The sequence below is a fragment of the Megalops cyprinoides genome, chromosome 1 (assembly GCF_013368585.1).
Source record: "Megalops cyprinoides isolate fMegCyp1 chromosome 1, fMegCyp1.pri, whole genome shotgun sequence".
In the NCBI taxonomy this organism is placed as follows: Eukaryota; Metazoa; Chordata; class Actinopteri; order Elopiformes; family Megalopidae; genus Megalops; species Megalops cyprinoides.
In genome coordinates, this window is record NC_050583.1 from 5,652,108 (window position 1) to 5,671,556 (window position 19,449).

Consider the following 19,449-nt stretch of genomic DNA (forward strand, 5'->3'; position numbering starts at 1 on the left):
CGACGGGGGCGCGGACTCCAGTACCTGGTTGATTGGGAGGGCTACGGTCCTGAAGAGAGGTGCTGGGTCCCTGCCAGGGACATCTTGGACCCCGACCTCATCCGGGACTTCCACCGCCGGCACCCTGGCGAACCCGCTGTGACGCCTGGGGGCGTCTGTAGGGGGGGGGGGGGGTACTGTCAGGGCTCCGCCCTCCTAGCTGTGGTGTTTTTGTTTTTCCCTGTCCATGTGCTTTTGTTTTTCCTTGTGTTCCAGCCCCGCCCCGCTCCCCGCCTGGTCCCCGCCCACCTGATTGCCCCATTACCTTCACCTGCCTGCCTGCTCACCTGCATCCCATCTCCTCATCAGCCCAGCCCTATTTCTACCCTGCTTGTTCCTGTCTTGTTTGCCAGTTCGTCTCAGCGTTTCCGTACCTGTTTCGTTCCCGCAGTTTTTTGGATTTCTGTATTCTCCGTGCCTGACTCTGCCTGCCCTTCGTCTTCGTTTCCTGCCTGCCGTTTTTGTCCCTTTGCCTGATTGTTTGCCTGCCCGGTTCCTGATCCTGCCTGCTTCTGTTACTGACCCTGTTTTTGTCCACCGACTGCCTTCCGGTTTTCGACCCTGCCTGCTTTTGGTTTCGCTACTTTCCTGCCGTCATTTATAAACCCGCCTGCAACCTGAAGATCTCTTGGTCTGCGACTGAGTCCCTGCCTGAGTCCTTACAGTACGAACTGGCCACGATGGACTCAGCAGACCTGCCCCAGCTGAGTCCCTGCCTGAGTCCTTACAATAATGTAATGTAATGCAATGTGAAGTGGTAAGGAGCAGGACTCATAACCAAAAGGTTTTTGATTCCCTGCTGGAGCACTGCCCCTGGGCAAGGTACTTAATCCACAGCTGCCTCAGTAAATGTCCAACTGCATAAATATATAAAATTGTAACTTACTATGTAAGTCTCTTTGGTTAAGAGTGTCTGCTGAATGACAATAATTTATTCTACCAGAAACCGAACAGATGGCTGAGAAATTTTTCCTGTTCATGAATGGATGTGGACCACAGCCGTCTTGCCAAAGTTTGCCCTGCAGAGTCTCGGTCTACAACCATTCTTTGGCCGCAGAGCCAATCAGAAAGCAGGAGGCTTTGTCTTGTTGACCTTTGACTCCCCCATGACGAGTGCAAGCAACACAGGCAACACTTCTTAGCATTTACTTTTCAGAAATGAAAGGAATCAACTGCAAAGTAGCCTAAGGATCAGTCAAAGGAACAACATATTTGCTCATGCTCAAATGCATACATGAGCACTTGGTTCAGCTCCTGTTTCAAATTATGTAGTGAAACCGAACTTCATTCAAGCTATATTTGAAACGACATCTAGACATGACGATGGAGGTCCAGAGGGCAAAGTGTCTTGTGTTGTGCCCTCAATGCAAACACCATCACACCTGTTGTCTGCACAGTGTGAGCGGTGGAGGTTTTACCTTAACTTGTTTATTTTCCCTGGATCGTTAAAATTAGAGCACAAGTGGTACACCATGGCCTTCCTGAGTGTTTATTTTGTTCTCACTGCACAGACTCAGATTGGCTTCAGGTAAGGAACGTTGGTCGTACTGCATCTTATACTCTAAGGAACGGTAATTAACCCCTAAGAATCACTAGTCCTGGCTTCTGGGATGCCAAAGAGGCGGCGTGTAGCACCATTGTCTTCAGACAGGTAATGCAGCACCTTACATGGATCTATCTTTGAGTGTGCGCACTCCCAGGCAAAAAAATGTGCCAAGCCCAGAATGGCAAAACATTAAGCTTTTAATGGTCTTAATAACAAATAACTTTTCAGGAAATTAGCAAGAATTAAACAAATAGATGAAGTAACTTAGTATGGGATAGCTTTCCCCTGTGATTTCTTTAAATGTTGAAGCCTTGAGGGTAAACTTGCAGACAGCTTTTTACAGAAGGAGGAGTCAATATTGTTCCACTCAGCATTGATGGCTTCAAGCAGTTGATGAGTAGTTGAAAAACATTTCCTGGCTAGTTTATGTTTAATGTGAGATCAAATTTTCTCTATAGGGTTCAAATCTGGACTCTGGCCAGGCCAAAACATGAGCCTGATTGACTTGTTCTCAAGCCACTTCTTGGTGGTCTTTGCAGTGCAGGCAGGAGCATTGTCTTGTTGAAGAATAATGTCTGATTGTTCCTCTTCAGAAAACAAGCAAGTCTTTCTCCTGTACTCCAAAGCATTAATTGACTTTTCACAGCAAAGCAGCTCACCAATACCAGCAGCTGAAAAGGTTCCCCACACCATTACACTGTGGTAGAGATACATATATTGTATTTCTCACCAGGTCTTTTAAGACACCTCTCTGGAGCATCACCATACAACTCAAACCATGGTTCATCATTCCACAGAACTCTGCTGAACCACTCTGAATCAAACTTTCCATATTCTGCCAAAAACTTCATTCTGTTTTTGATGTTTTTCTCAGACAGCAATGACTTTTAAACACATCTTCTAGACACAAAACCTGCAATAGACAACCTTCTGGTAATTGTTGTTCTCGTGGCTTTGGGCCTTCCAGATCCTTTCTTTCTGGCAACATCACCTGTTGTTTCAAAGCATTGACCTATTCTCTTAATAGCTGATAGAGAAATAGAGATTTTCTCTGCCTTTAGGGTCTTGTAAATTTCAGAATAACTACAGTTGGCCTGGTGAAGACCAGCTATGCGATTTCTGACAGCTACCCCTGCATGATATTTTGCTTTTTATGGAGCAGATTTTCCTTCGGACTCACAACACTGCATATTGTAGATCTCTCTATCATTCCTGGCTCCACTTACGAGCTCATTATCAGGCCTTTGATGGCCTGTGTTAGGTGTGGCAGATCACCAAATAATGACTTATCTTTTCAGAATAAAAACATCCCAGAAGATATTTTTAGAAAATTTTGTACCTCCAGACATGTGTTAGTTTGAATTTTATATCAAACATTTTAATCATTATCATTATTTTACCTTGTGTACAAGAACACTATGTAAGTTAATTTTCCTGTTTCCAGCTTTCTCCCAAATTATTCACTACAGCAAAAGTTAACAAGCAAATGGTGGCACAGAAGGTCTCAGGAGTGGGGAATTGAAGCAGCAACCTTTGGGTTATGCACCCAGCTCCTTATCCACTATGCTACACTGTCACCCTGAGCTACTGAAAGGTATATCATCTCAGTTGCCATAGTCCCTGATCTACCCTTTGCTTCCCTTATAGTACATGTTGTACAGTTACTTTTTTTTCAGTCTCAGGATCTAATGAAAAGGTAATTCTATGAACTGAAACCACCGTGGGCTTACTGTGCACATGTGGTAGTAAAACCCCCGGTTTCTACATAAACACAGTTATGCTCAGAATTCAGAAAAAAAAAAATGTCGGTGCAAAAGCAGCTCTGCTCTGAGACAGGAAATTGTGTGCATCTGTCAATGTGCGCCCCCTAGAGGAGATAATGGAGTAGCACAGCAGCAACTGTCCAGGTGATCACACCCACCACTCTTAGCCCCACCCCCTTCTGATGACCACGCCCACCTCGCTGAGTGTTCTGTCCCTTTGCACAAAGGGTCTTCAAATCACAAGCTTGGCCATGGCGTTAACTTACTAGATGCAAAACTCTACTAGCTTTTTTTTCCCATCAATGGTATATGTACGAAAGGCTCTGCGCAAGCGCCAAGTTTCATACTTCTGACGTAGAAGACCCGACGATAGGAAGAAGAAACACGCCAGCTAGTTGCACAGCGCTCCGCAGCAGTCCAGAAAGCAGCCACCATTCGCAACAAGTGTGCGTCGTTGATTAATGTAAGATTGTTTCTTACTTCTCGGTACACTAATTCGTATTGTTAATGTTGGGTTTTCTCATTCATCGACGCACTTTTCCTTTATTTAGCAATGCTATATTCGCGGTGTTTATGTGTATGTAAATACTGATCGTGTGCCTGTAATTATACGCGAATATTTGTATATCCTATAGTTTATGTTACCGCCGTGCATGTTAGTACACAAACGTTGTGTTAATTTGCTAAATACCGTCTCTGTTATATTAAGTTGGTAGCAATCGCGGTTATACGCTACATGCTGTTATTGTGTATGATTCAGCACTTCTCTAAGTAAATGTGCAGTTGAACGGTGGCGCTGCTGTTACATAGTTTATATTGTAATCGGTAGCCACGTAGTGCATGTTAAAGGAACGCTACCACCACTTTAGAAACCATGTATAAATATGTTAAAAGTATATTTCTTGTAATAAGCAGCATGTTTCTTGAAGTAATCCATATTACACTTGACTGTTTCATTTGCAGAGAAAATACTCTACAATCTCCCCGTGGCACTACCAGAAAGAGTGCCCATGTGTTACTGTGCTGTTTTAATTTCCTCCCATGTCAGATGCAAATTCCTTTAATAAAGAAAAGAGACTGTCATCCTGCCTCCTCATTGTGTTGTAACCGACACCCCGTGGCGAAGGCTATATCCACCTGAACTATCAAGCACCTCCTATAATCACCTCTACAACAGTATACACCTGTGGGTTGATGGCCCCAGTGGACAAAGGCCTGTCTAAAAATAAACTGTACTACAGTACATCATCTTCAGAAGGGTGTAAAATATCTGTTTTCCTCCTTGCCTACCTCATGGTTGTAAACGACTAGGAACCAGTGCAGCCGCAAGCTAACAAAACTGGTATTTGGTCACTTACGAGGAACTCGTTAGCTGTTTCATCTGCCATGCAACTACGTGTAACATTTTTATTCGCAGTATACTTGGCTTTTGTCAGAGTGCACAAGTTAACTTGTGGTAGGACTTGAATGGTGTTATGCTCACACTCACTGGTCTGGGAGTGTTGTGAGCCTGGTCTGACACTGTTTCTTGTTTAAATTGAATGGAGATGCTTATGTTCTATTGCGGTGGAAGTCGCTTTGGGTAAGAGCATCTGCTAAATCCATGCAATGTAATGTGATGTTTATAGTTAGTTAGCTATCAACAATTAAGTACCAGTTAAGTAGAAAATTAACAATTAACAATTAAGTACCCTGGTGTGAATAAGACAAAGATAAAGTTCCTTCCTCTTCAAGCGTCAGATGACACCTCTGTCATACTGGACATGCTCCATGTTTACTTTAAAGGCTTCTGTTTGTGGGAGCTTCTTTTGCCAGGTAGCGTAACCATGGCCACACTGAGTACTAGGTTGCCACCTGTACTTGGAGTGACCTGCTTTTAGCCTCATCTCACTTGCTGCTGGCAAAAAGCCTTTTAATCATGGCCATCATCCAGTCATAGGTCAGCATGTCTGATGGGAAACAACTGCAGGAGCCTAGCTATTGGTCAGTTCAGTAGACTCTAACTACCCTCTTTGGTGTCATTCTAAAGACTGAAAAGTAGAGAGGTGATATAAAATGACATGGCTTTTATATAACACGAATACACAAGAAAGAGCATTCCATGGAGTCAATATTTCCTGTTATTACAAATGATAATGAGCCAAAAATATTGATGAAAAAAAGAAATACTTCAATAATTAAACAGTGTTTAAGAATTGCCTTTCAAAAGCAGACCACTAAGATAATTTCCGTGTGAACAACCGTGTAATTTTAAAGCTCTCGAAATGCCGATGGCGATGGCGCCAATGTCGGTGGCGAGTCAAGCTGCTTCAGCACCAAACACGTTTGTGATGCAAATCAGCGACACAAAGGCATGTGTTTCTGAATGGCACGGCAGCGAGCTGCAGTATCACAACACGACACAGGGAGGCAGCACAAACACTCATTATACTACTGCCGCTAGAAATGGGAATTTCACCGACTGAAGTTTTAGTTCTACCTTTTTGGTTCAGCGTTTTTCCTACGAACTGTATAAATCTTCGTACTTTCACTAAGATAGACTTGTATCATGTAAACAAAAATATTTATAGAGAGACGTAAACATAATTACACAAATCCAGCACACAAATAATTACACAAATCCAGCAATTTACAGTCTGGATTAAGGTAACATTACATTTCAGTCTAACGAAAAATGCAGTTATGCACGCAAGAAAAACAATGGTACTTATGCTTCCACCAATAATAGACTAATATTTTTGTATTGTTTGTTTGTGAGCGTCGGTAACAAAGTGATAGTTTGTTTGTTTGCTCATACTGTATCCCACGTCGTTTCGTTTGGCATATGGGAAAAAGAGTCGGCTCCTTTAAGACCTGGGATTTGGGAGGGACGCTGCGAGAGGCAGTTTATCCTACTTTGCGTCGCGAAAACTTAGTGAGGGAACGAAAATGCGCACTGTCTCTTAAGAAGCGTCAAACAAACCAACAACATCCCAAAAAACGCTTAGGGAGTTGCGTGCAGTCCTAATATAAACGTTAATTTGTAGCATCAGCTGCCAAAGATCGGGATACTTTGCTCTGCTGAACTTCGGGGTACAGAGTTTCAACACTCGGCATGGATTGGGGAACCGAGCTTTGGGTAAGTTGTTAGCTACTTGTAGTTGGTCAGGTAAGCTAAATAGGTTTGGCGTTTCCAAAGTTACCCCAAATGGTAACGACACCTCTGCCGATCTGACAAACAAATGTAAGTTGTTTTTTTTTTTTTTAAACCAGTGAACTTTCTGAAACTGCTCGGTGTCCCCTCGAAAAGTGGCTAAATCTGGGCTATCGTCGGGAAGTACCTCGCTAACCCAACAACCTCGAATTGTTCGCTAACTAATTAGACTTGCTAGATAGTACACACGTCAGCTGCGTTGCAATTAGCCAAAGTTAGCTGGGGCTAGCTAACTTCGTAATGTTTCTGCTGCAAGAGATGTGATCTTTGACACGTTTTTTTGCGTCTAAACATGATTTTAACTAGGGGGAATTCAACTCAGCGCTCATAAGATGTGTTAATGTGTCGTTTTCTCTTTCCGTGGGTTGAAGTCATCTATATGAAGAAAACTGTTCCGACCCTAATAGCCAAACATTAATCAGCTAGCTAACGCTGTTTAGCTGATTTAGCTGCAGTATCACTCGGCCTCCGGTCCTAAGGGCTGCTTGGTAGTTAAGCCTGGTGCCTAGCTACGGTTGTCGCATTTATTCGCTCCAGCCAGGTAGCTACCTGTCTGCGGGCGTAGGATCGCCTATTTTTAACAGCGCAACTGTTAACGTAAGTAAACTTACTGCATTGTAGGTAAGTGACCTGGCTGCGTGCTTTTGTCAGTGATCTGAAAGGTCTGGCCCGTCCGACTAGTTTAACTAGCTCTAGGTAATACGGTAAGGTGGAGGTGGCAAGCTTTGCTAGCTCAAGGTATTCCTCCGTGGAAATATTCGGGTGTAACTTTTCGGATGCTTAAATCGCAGTCTTTTCCTCTGTGTCGGCCCTGTCAAGGAGAATTCTTTCAATTCTGTAGCCCCGATACGGTCTTTGGTCCCTGTGCAATATCCCCCAACAAATAAATAAATAATTTGTTAGTTTATTTTTAATAATAACAAACAGTGTCTGGACAGCACCCTTCATACAGTCTAACTGCAGCCCAAGTCATGCAAGCGTAACGTTTAGAAATAAATAAATAAGGAAATAAAAAATCAATCGTGACAATCAAGTCAAACAAATGCCATGCAATTAGGAACAGCTAGTGGATTAAAATATCGACTCTTCATAACCCCCCTCCCCATAAGAAAAGACGGACGGGGTAAACATCTGAACATTTTTGAGAGAAAATGTCATTTTGTTAAAACACCAGCTGTACCACGCTGCAGTCCTCAGATTTTTACGTTTCAAAATCAGAACCTGGAAGCGTGGATCTTCACGCCTTATTAGCTAGCATATTAGGCATTATTTCGGGACGCTTTCTCAGCGATTTTAACACACGTCACATAACATTATGCTCTCTACGAACATGGCTCAGTTGTTGAAAACGCACATGTTGCCAATCACAGGAGCGACGAGCGGTGCAATTCTCTTGATTGGGTGTGTTTACCACTGGTATAGATGAATGCCGAACTGTATTCCTAGCTTGCCTCTTTTGTAAACACGTCTGTGGCGGCGGAATTCTGCCGAATGAAGGGTAACCATCAGTGTCCTGCCGCAGGGAATCTGTAAACATGGGCTGGCGTGGATGGCGGGGTGGCTGGCCGGTAGAACAGGTTTGGAAGTGAAACGGCGCCAGACAAGAGCGTGGCGCACACACTCCGTCCCCCACCCAGGGAAGAGTTAGGCTAACCCATGCCACGTAGGTGTATCGCCGAAACAGTTCATTGCGTCAGATAACTCTAAACCGGTGTCGGTGATGTGTGGCACCGTTTCTCGTTTCTGTTCCCCTGGGATCCCGCAAATGCGCGCAGTTTCATTCAGTCACCACGACTTGCGTGGGCGGGCGCTGTGCGGGTCCGCTGACCCGGGTTAGCAGCTGTGTCGGCTGGTGGTACACGCAGGTGATTAGATATAAGGTTAGATGTTAGATGTAAAATCACCCGCCGCTTTAAACATTGATTTAGCTGTCCGCGCTATTTTGTTTGTGGTTGAAAAGGTCGTGGTCTTAATGAAGGGTAATCTTTAACAACAAAGTTCTACAGGTTAGGGTTTTAAGTAGGCTAGTTTTTAATCACGTGACTGACTGATACCATTCTTTGTAGAGGAACCTCAAGTAAACAAAAACGCAGAGACATCTTTAATTGTCTTATAACACAACACCCCCCCCCCCCCAAAAAAAAATAAAAAATAAAAAAAAACCCAAACAAAACACAAAATTTTTTTAGAAAGGCATCTAGTGAGTAGTGTTCAGAGGAGACTCAAATTGGAGAATTCATATTGGGAGATTCAGATCGGGGAATTTCCGATCGGGACTCAGATTGAGATTGAGAAATTCAGATCAGAACTCAGATTCACATCGGGAAATTCCAATCGGGACTCAGTCAGCAGCAGCGTATGCTCTCATACCATGAGGTCATGTGGAGCGTGAGCCTCCCAGTACCTGTCCAGGTAAAACAGCCTCTCCAAAGGGCTGATCCAGATGCTGTGTGCTCAGACAAGCCCAATGTCTTAACAGGACAGCTCTCGGCATCCCTTCCAGTGGTGTCTTTTATGGTCTCCCCAGCGGCTGATTAGAGGTGCTTAAGAGCCTGAATTACCACCCACAAAAGCGCTCCCATGATGACAGGTTAAAGCAATGACTACACCAACATAGCTGGAAGATCCTGTGCAGTGATTAAGAGAAATGAGGGACTGCGGAGCATTGATTGTGGGGTAAACTTTGGCAGTGGAGTGGAGTGTTTACTGTGTTGTTGCCAAATGAAGACCGTTTTTGAAATACGGCATCGATCTGACTGTTGTGAAGAAGAAAAAGCTTGCAAGGGAGGTTCCAGTTTGTCTTCTCCCTGAAATTACCAGGCAGCTTTTCCGCTGAAAATGGACTAATAATAGAGTCGGGGTCAAAAGGAGGTGTTACTCCATAGTCTCTGGAGCTCTAATTCTGGCTGTGAAATGCAGCACTCTACTGGAGATATGGACTGGAGGACAATAAACTCCCCACCAACATGTCTCTGAAGTGGGTAAGTGCAAGGCGGGGGGGCAAAACCACGACTCTGACCCGGTGCCAGGCCAGCTCCCCCTGGTGGTCTGGTGGTGTTGCTGTCAGACGTTGAGCAATCGATGACGTGATTGGTCCCCAGCGCCGCGTCCCGAGGGAAGGTATCAATGAATGGAAGCCCTACCATGTGATTGGCTTTGGCCATTCTGACCGGCTCCTCAAAGCTCTGCTCCAATTTAATTTTCTCAGAGTGTCCGCGCTGTAATGTTGAAAGATTTAGGAGGGGGTGGGGGGGGGGATTTTGTCTGTAAACCAAGCTATTCTTTGTCCCACAATGATTCTTTTGTAGGCGAAGGATATAACCTCTAATCGACAAAGACGGCTTGGACCGCCCGTTGTTTGTGACTTGGCTCGCTGGAGCGTGGTGAGGAAGGGCAGTGGCCAGCCGGTGGCAGGACTGCAGAGGTCAGGAGAAGCCAGCCGGTCTCTCGCAGGTTTTTTTTTTTTCCCCCCATCGGTTGTTGTTGAGATGCGGAGAGTGTCGCGCACGGAGTTCTGCTTTCTGTTTCAAGTGCAGAATCCCCCCCCTTGCAAGACGCCTCTGTTAGGATTGCGATGCTCAAAACCAATAAGCAAAAAAATTAAAAAAAAATAATAATTCACTGACAATTGGAAGCGTCTGCTGTGCGGTACACTGAAAGCCAACGGGAGTCATGACTGCTGCATGCTTTTCTGCTGAAGTTGTGTCATAGTGCAGTTAGCGCGGTCGTGTAGCTCGACACAGTTATACGATTTGACGTGATGTCACGGTTAAGTGCGGCAGTGTAATTAAATGTGTAATTTAGTTTAATTTGATGCTTGTTGCATTTTTTCAGCGCAGCAGCTAATGCGTCACACAAATGCATTGCGTTCTAATGTACGTTTGTTATGTCAATAAAGCATACTGAATTGCACAGGGAGAGAGAGAGGGAGGGAGGGAGAGGGAAATACAAGGCACAAAGGTCGAAGAATGAACAAGAAGGAAGGCGGGAGAGTCAGAGATGGGAGAAAGAGGGAGGGGCAGAGAGAAATCGAGAGGGGGCGAGACTGGGGAACGAGGGAGGGGCAGAGAGAGAGGGCGAGGGCAGGGGTTGCACCGTTGTGTGGCTGGCCTCCTTCTCTGGCCCCTCCCCGATCCGTGTTGCTGTGTCCCTCTCTGTGCGGGTGGAACACGCAAATGAGTTTATTAGTTTATGGTTCTAATTTAGCTAAATCAGAATGTCTCTGCTGCTCATATACTCATGCCCGTCTCCTTCAGGAGGAGTGTGTGTCTGTTGGGTCTGTTCGAGCCCCGCTAGGCTCCCGCTGTGGCCCGACAGCCGGCGCTCTGCGCCACCTCCTCCTCGGCTGAGCTGCGCTTTCCTCACCTGTTGTGTTCTGGCATGTCCCTGGAATGTTTTACTTTTTTCGGTGTGGCCCGTTTTCCTGGCAGTGCCAGCGTCAGACGGAGCGTCGGCGCCGAGCGGCTCTGTACTGGAGCATTACATTTCATTACATTACACACATTACACACGTTACAAGTCACGGATGTTCGTATCCAAACACAAGAGAGCCAGAGTGCATCCACTCAAGCTGAATGAGTAACGGTGCCAGACCAGGCTAAAAACACTCCCAGACCATTCGACCATTCGGCTATTCAAGTCCTACCACAAGTTAACTTGTGCTAACCTGACTAGACAGCTTACAAACTAAGGGAAGCCAAGTACACACACTACCATACATCACAGTCACTAGGTCATAGTATCCATAACACATTGTGATGTTATATGTAAAATAAACAAAGTAATACAAGTAGCGGGTGTTAGGAGGTGGGGCTTGAGGTGGAACCGAGATGCAGTCTGAAGAGGTGCTTCAGTCTGCGTTGGAAGATGACTATCGACTCTGTCTATGTGCAGACAGTGCCAGGAATGGGTGGCTCTGTTTTAAGGCCTGTCTTGTTCGAATGCCTGGCAAAGCCCAGAATGCATTGCTGTCATTTTTCACGCCTTGCTCTCCTGGCGCATTCTTCCGCGCTTCCGTCCGAGAAGTTACTAGAGAGAGAGAGAGAGGGAGAGAGGGAGAGAGGGAGACAGACAGCGAGAGAACTCGGGCGCAAGAATGCAGTCCTGGCATGTCTCTGTTCTCGAGGTGCAGCACTGACACCGAGGAATGTCCCTGGTCTTGCTCCGTGTTGCGTTGCCGCGGTGATCTGGAGAACGGGCCTCTCGTCACAGGCATGTGTTCGACGTGGGGACGCACTGTGCCAACACTCCTGCACCTCTCTGTCACCTGACCTTGATATCAGCTGGTCATTACCCACAATTCATCTGAGGACCCTAGCCGCTGCCCCAGTACTAGAGCCTCCATACACTTGTGTTTGTGAGGGTGCTATATTTACCTCTTAAACACAGGCTAGCTTGATAGCTCGGCCCACAACTAAGGATGTAAGAGTGCTAGTTTGGGCGGCAGTGTAGCATAGTGTTAAAGAGCAGGGCTTGTAACCGAAAGGTTGCTGGTTTGATTCCCCGCTGGGGCACTGCTGCTGTACCCTTGGGCAAGGTACTTAACCCATAACTGCCTCAGTACATATCCAGCTCTGTAAATGAACAACATGTGAAAGCGGTATCCTGTGTAATTTGTTCTGGATAAGAGCATAATGACAATAATGTTATGTAATGTCTTTCTTAGATTTTGCTTTAAAGGATTCAGCTGGAGGGATTTGAAACAGGCCGAGCCCTGAATCGTAGTCATTTATTGGTCATAAAATTTCCCCTCTGAGTTGCGTCTTTCCAAAGAAATCGCCCGAAATTGAAATGCTGACCTTGGCTAGAAAAATCACCCTGGGTTCCTCGTGAACTCGATGGTTTTTCTGGATCGTTAAATTCATGAAACGAAACCTGTCAGCAGACTGGTTGGCAGCCTGTCAAAGGCCAGTTGGGAAGTCGAGGTGTATTCCTCTGGAAAGTACAAGCCATTACCAGTCACATGACATGCAGTTTTTTATGTTTTCTCTCAGTGTGCATCATTTGACAAACGCAACCAAGTTGATATTGCTGACAGTTTCAAATCTGACATCACAACGGATTAACTCCACAATTCCAGTAATTCCACAGGGTTGTTAAGTTCCACAGTTAATGTGTCTGTTTTCCTGACTGTATGATTTGAAATTTGTGATTTATATGATTTATTTGATTTGACTGTGTGATTTGTTGAAATTTGTGTTGAGAAAGTCATACTGTAGGGCAGCAATTTGGCATAGTGGTAAAGAGCAGGGCTCGTAATGGAAAGGTTGCTGGTTTGAATCCCTTTTGAGACTCAGCTACTGCTGCTGTATCCTTGGGCAAGCTACTTTACTCAGAATTGCCCTCAGGAAATATCCAGCTGAGTAAATGGATAAAATAGTGACCTATGCAATTTGCTCTGGATAAGAGCATCAGCTAAATGACAGTAATGTAATGTAAAGTACAGGTGATAACCAGCTGGATGGGTTGCTCCTCTCTCTGCCCCCCCCCCCCCATTCCCCTGGCCCTCATTCCGAGCAGTTGCCATGGCGCTGGGGTCTGGAATCAGCTGGGACTTGAGTGTGTGGAGTTGGATACCATGGGGAAGCTTGAGTGTGTGGAGTTGGATACCATGGGGAAGCTTGAGTGTGTGGAGTTGGATGCCATGGGGAAGTGTGGGACTGGAGGCGGTTGTTTATGATGGGGGGGATAGGGGGCATGGATGGGGGGGGGGGGTGCGTGTTCACGGTGACAGGATTGAACATGTTAGGAATCTCACTCCTCCCGAATGTGTGGAAAATGCCTGTGACCTGATACTGTCACTCACACACAGGACTCGTACACAGGAGCTGCTGTGTGTGTGTGTGTGTGTGTGTGTGTGTGTGTGTGTGTGTGTGTGTGTGTGTGTGTGTGTGTGTGAACTTCTGTGCATGTGAATGTGTGTGTATTAGGGCTGCTTGATTATGGCAAAAATCATAATCATGATTATTTTGGTCAATATTGAGATCATGATTATTTAACACGATTACTCATTGACTCATTGAAACATCATGCATTTATTGAACTTTAAAAAAAAAAAAAGCTTGTCTTTTTAACCCTTTCGTGCATACGGTGTGATTTGCCGTTTAGCGCATATGTTAAAACCGGTGCGATTAGAACTCTAGATTCTAATTTTAGCTTTGAGGAAACATCGATTTAATGTTAAAAAATATAGCAAATGCTAACTGAAAACTATGAGAAGCTTAATAATGCTAATGAAAACATAACAAACCATGTAACGTAACAAGCGCGCTCCGTAGTATAAAAATAAATTACGTGCGAAAGGGTTAACAGTGGATTTTCTTGATCTTTAAATATAATTAAACTGAAAAACAAATAATAAAGTAAATGTAAAAAAATGAGACATATAAAGTAAGGATAATATATTTACATATATATATATATATATATATATATATATATATATATATATATATATATATATATATATATATATATATATAATGTGTGTATATATATATATATATATATGTGATGTAGTTACACACACACGTTTCAATAGATGATGTGGCACAATAATCGTTTATTTAGAATATCTTGCTTTCATAATCATTGGAAGCCAAAATCGTAATTGAAAATAAAATTCGATTATCTGCCCAGCCCTAGTGTGTATGTGTGAGCATGTCTATATTTGATCGTGTGAATGTGTATGTGCACGCCAATGTGTGTGTGTTTGAGAAAGGGAGAGGTCCTCAGGTAGGCTATACACTTACCGGGCTCATGTTCCGAAGGGAATGGCTTGGAATTCCAGTTGGATGAGTTGTGTGAAAATGGCTCCTGATTGACTCCCACTTGTGCTCAGAGGTCACATGATTCAAGGTCAAAGGTGAATGGAATAAACGCTGCACTGCAGTGGTTTCTTTCGCTGCATTTCCTGCCACATGCTTGCTGAATGTCAGTGAGCAGACAGACTGCTGCAGTGTGGCACAGTGGTGAGGAGCAGGGCTCGCAACGGAAAGGGTGCAGGTTCGATTCCCCGCTGGGGCGCTGTTGCTGTACCCTTTCGGCAAGGTACTTAAAGCAGAATTGCCTCAGAGTAAATATTGAGCAGTATAAATTAATAAGTACAAAATTAAGTCACTCTGGATAAGGGTGTCTGCAAACTGACTGAGCCAAAAGCCTCTCGGGGGAGGGGGTTTGGAGTCTGTCTATGGGCTGTACCCCAGATGTTATGCTGAGACACAGGTCGATGTGATGACATTCCCCTAACTCCTCCTCCTCCCAGTGATGACACTTCCCTAACTCCCCCCTCCCAACCCCCACAGGACCAGTATGATGTCATTGACAAGCACACCCAGTCCGGGCTGGACCTGGTGGAGAAGTACGTGAAGTTTGTGAAGGAGCGGACCGAGATCGAGCAGACCTACGCCAAACTGCTGAGGTAGGGGCCACACCTCTACGCCCCAGTGCCATGTACCTTATCACCCTGCCCCGTACACCATATCACCCTGCCCCTTACATATTATAACCCTTTCCACACATATCTTATAATCCTTCTTCATTCTCCTCATAACCTTGTCCTATGCACATTACAGTCTCAGCCACAAATACCTTAACACCACACACCTATCTTGTAACTCCACCTCATACATGTTGTAAACACACATTACTCTACATTACATTACATTACATTATATTATTATTTAGCTGATGCCAGCCACCTTTTGGTTACAGCCCTGCTCCTTACCACTGTGCTGCACTGCTGCCCCATACCATACAACCCTGCTCCATTGCCTTTAAGACCCCACCCCCTGGATATTGTAACCCCACACACACACACACACACACACACACACACACACACACACACGAACACACACCCCTTATAACTCAATTCCCATGGATATAATAACCCCACCCACACACACCTTATAACCCTGCCCCCTGCAACTGCAGCATACTTTTCATAATCCCTAACTGTCATTGAGCTTTGTTATAGAGGCTTTTAATGCATGCATTACTCCCTGCTGAAGCTCCCTGACGCCCTGCCTAGCTGTGAAGTGTTGGCACGATCGAGGGTGTGCTCTGGGGCGGTATCACCTGCAGTGTGCTGGTGTCCTCACATCTGCGCAGGGCAGGAACGTGTCTGCACAGACTGGTCCAACAGCACTGTCTGCATACCCCCGCCAACAGCGCTGATACATTGCGTAATAATGCAGTAGTAATGTGTAAATGCCATATGGTGTGTAATTTTGGTGGTCGCACACCGAGCCCTCTGTGTAATCAACATCCACCAGGTCAGTTCTGTTGTATGACTTACACCCAACTTCAGGGCGAATGTCTCTGTGGTGCATCTTCTCCTCCTGGGTAGAATCTAATGCCTTTTTGACATCAGTCAAATTTTGTCTTTCACTTCTGTGTTCGGTAGTCAAGCTTGCTGAGTAGGGCATGCGGATAATGCAGTGATTTGTAGGAAAGTCTCTTCTCTCTCTCTCTCGCTCTGTCATTCTCTCCTTCTTGGTCTCTTGCTCTCCTTCTCTCTTTCTTTCTCTCTCTCTCTTTCTCTCACTCTTCTCTCCCCTTTTCTCCCACCCATTCTCCTCTTTCTCTCTTGCTCTCTCCTTCCCTCTTTCTCTCCTTCTCTTTTTCTTTCTCTCCCACTCTCTCCACCCCCTCCTTTTTTTTCTAGTCAGATTCAGTTTCATTTTCATTTTGCCGCGTTGGCACGACAAACGCACATTCATACTGCAGGAGCCTACGTGTGTCTGAGAAAAGCAGCAGCGGTTTCGCTGTGCGCGGCAGTGTGGCTCGTAAGCCAGGCTGCAGGTCCCAGTCCCATGGGCCGCCGCTGAAAGGCCTCAGTACATACACAGCTTTATAAACCAATAAAGTGCGAAAAATGAAGCTCTCTAAGGTGAGCATCTCCTAGTCGAAAATAGTATGTAGATGTAACTAGATGAAACTATGAACACTGTGGCTAATAACTTACTATGAATAATAACAATATTACATTTAAGGTGGATAGTGGAAGATTTAAAAATTAACTGAAAAAGACAATGTTATGTCTGAGGCCTGATTTATGATAAAATGTCTTTGCTTTGTTCACTTTTTCTTTCTCACTGATGTCTGTCAGAATGATAGTGTTGATGGTTCAAGAAAGGTACATCAAAAGTCAAATCCCTCTCTCCCTCCCTCCCTTCTCTCCTCACATTTTGTTCTCTCTTCCCCCTTCTCAGCCTTTCTCTGTCTCCCTCTCATTCTTCCTCTCCCTCTTATTTATTTCCCTTCCTCCTTATCTCTCTTTCTTCCTGGTTCTCATTCTCTCCAATCGCCCTTATCGCCCTCCTTATCATATTGCATTGCATTACATTGTTGTCATTTAGCAGACACCTGTGTCCAGAGTGGTTTACAGAGGTTACAAATTTTTTATGTCATCCGTTTATACAGCTGGATATTTGCTGAGGCAATTGTGTAAATATCTTGCCCAAGGGTACAGCAGCAGTGCCTGTTTGTTATGAGCCCTGCTCCTTACCACTCTGCTACACTGCCCCCCTCCTTCTCTCTCTCCCTCTCTCCCTCTGTCTCTCGTGTCATCCCTGTCCTTCTCCTTCTCTTTCTCATTCTTATTCTTTCTTCTCCTTAATCTCTGCCTCTCTCTTTATCACTCGCCCTCTCTGTCCATGGTTCTCTCTCTCTCCCTCATATCATCCCTGTCCCTCTCCTTCTCATTCTTTTTCATTCTTATTCTTTCTTCTCCTTAATCTCTGCCTCTCACTCGCCCTCTCTGTCTATGGTTCTCTCTCTCTCTCTCTCTCTCTCTATCATCCCTGTCCCTCTCCTCCTCTCCTCTCTCACTCTCGCTCTCTCTCTTCCCCTTTCTCTCGGGCTCCTGGTTGGAGCGAATGGGAAGTGAGAGCAGACGGGTGACTTACAGAGGGCCCTTGGCAGGCTGCAGCTTGCAGACCAATGAACAGGAAGTGAATAATGTCTCTGAAATGCCAGGCCCCTGTTCCCTCAGGTCTTTCTTGGGCCACATTGCATTCGCGGTGTTCTGCTGGGACTGGTAGTATATTTGGCTTCCCTTGACTAGTCAGGTTACAGAGGTTAACTAGTAGGGCTTGAATAGTGTTATGCTCACACTCGCTGGGTTTGGGAGTGCTGTTGGCCTGGCCTGACAGCGTTGCTGATTCAGTCTGAAAGGATACACTTCTGTTCTGTTGTGCTGGAAGTTGGTCTGGATAAGAGCATCTGCTAAATGAATGTAATGTAATGGTCCTGCACCGTTCATAGATGCAGTTTGTCCTCCTGCTTCGTAAGCCCCTCTGGATCAGACCGTCTGCTGAATGGCTAAACATGAGTGTGTCTCGGAGGGCGTTCAGTAGGTTTGGAGGAAGCAGGTACAGCGTTCCCCCGGGTCCACAGCATGTCCCCTGCAGCTGCATTTCCAATGGTCTCACTCTGTTGTTCTAAACCTGACACTTTATTTGCCATGCAAATGTTTGCCCGTGGAAATGAAGTGCAAGTCTCAGCTTCTGCTCACAAAACATTAGCATGCTACATTTCTGAGCTCTTCAGGGCTCAGTTGTCGAGTGCTTCTGGTCTCTTCAGTGCTCTGTAGTTGAGGCACGGTGTGGTTTTCCTGGGCTCTTCCTCAGGGCTCAGTGGAAGAGGCCTGCAGTCATGTTTCTGGGTGCTCCTTCAGGGCTGAGAGTTAGGGGCCTGGAGTTGTGTGTTTCTGGGTGCTCCTTCAGGGCTGAGAGTTAGGGGCCTGGAGTTGTGTGTTTGAGCTCTCCTTCAGGGCTGACAGTTAGGGGCCTGAGTTGTGTCTGTGGGTCCTTCCTCAGGGCTCAGCAGTGGTGTTGTGGAGTTGTTGGGGGGTGTCCATGTATTTGTGTGGAAGCTCTGAGAGATCCAGATGGCAGCAGCACCTCAGGCCACAGGTTATCTGCAGCCCCGTTGCAGGGCATGACGAGAGGGTCATAGATCGTGCCTTATCCCATCTGCTTCCTCTCTCTCCCCGTAGAAACCTGGTGAAGAAGTACACTCCCAAACGCGGCAGCAAGGAGGAGCAAGAGTGCAGGTGAGAGAAGAAAGAGGGGAATAAAATGCTGACTGTGTTCCCAAACAGGCCTGTAAAACACTGCCCTGTAGCCTGACTATTATGCACTGACCATGTCCTGTAGCTGGGCTATTACGCACTGACCATGTCCTGTAGCTGGGCTATTACGCACTGACCATGTCCTGTAGCTGGGCTATTACGCACTGACCATGTCCTGTAGCTGGGCTATTACACACTGACCATGTCCTGTAGCTGGGCTATTACACATTGACTATGTCCTGTAGCCGGGCCATTACGCTTTGACTGTGTATCTCCCTGCCTGCACCTGCACTCTCCCCTGCAGACTGCACTCTCATCATTAGTTGTGTCTGAGTCGGGACCTCTCGTTGGCTCTCCCTCTCCACCAGCCTCCTCCTCCTCCTCAGTTTTTCTTCGCGCGTACGGGCACACCAGTGTGATTAGCCATTTAGCGCGTATGCTAAAACCGGTGCGATTAGAATACGAGATTGGAAAAATTCTCGCTAATTCTAGCTTTGAGGAAACAGCAATTTAACATTAAAAAACAGCAAATGCGGCGGTGAAAACTATGAGATGCTTAATAATGCTAATGAAAACATAACAAACCCTGTAACGTAACACACGCTATATAGCATAAAATAAGTTACGTGCGAAAAGGTTAAAATAATCAGCTATAGACCGCTTCATCTTTGGAACACGGTAACAGCTGAATGGATTGTTTCGCGCGTTTCATCATCAGTGCGCGTGTGCAGGCAGGGAGAGTGCAGGTAGGGAGAGACCGACTGAGCCAGTGAAGAAGGAAAAGTACTACTTTCAACCACAATGGCTAACGCAGTACCCGTGCCAGAGGGGC

The 19,449-nt window shown here is 45.6% G+C and overlaps 1 protein-coding gene across 2 annotated transcripts in view; it reads left to right on the top strand.

Moving 5' to 3' along the window:
* The first annotated feature begins 6,257 nt into the window (after window positions 1-6,257).
* The window catches only part of LOC118787335 (cdc42-interacting protein 4 homolog), a 29,172-nt gene continuing 15,980 nt past the window's right edge, over window positions 6,258-19,449 (top strand). For both annotated transcript variants that reach the window (XM_036542863.1, XM_036542871.1), the window contains exons 1-3: window positions 6,258-6,466; window positions 14,845-14,960; window positions 18,543-18,599. In XM_036542863.1, coding sequence (XP_036398756.1) covers window positions 6,443-6,466; window positions 14,845-14,960; window positions 18,543-18,599 — 197 coding nt within the window. In that variant the 5' untranslated portion in view covers window positions 6,258-6,442. The remainder of the gene's footprint in view (window positions 6,467-14,844; window positions 14,961-18,542; window positions 18,600-19,449) is intronic.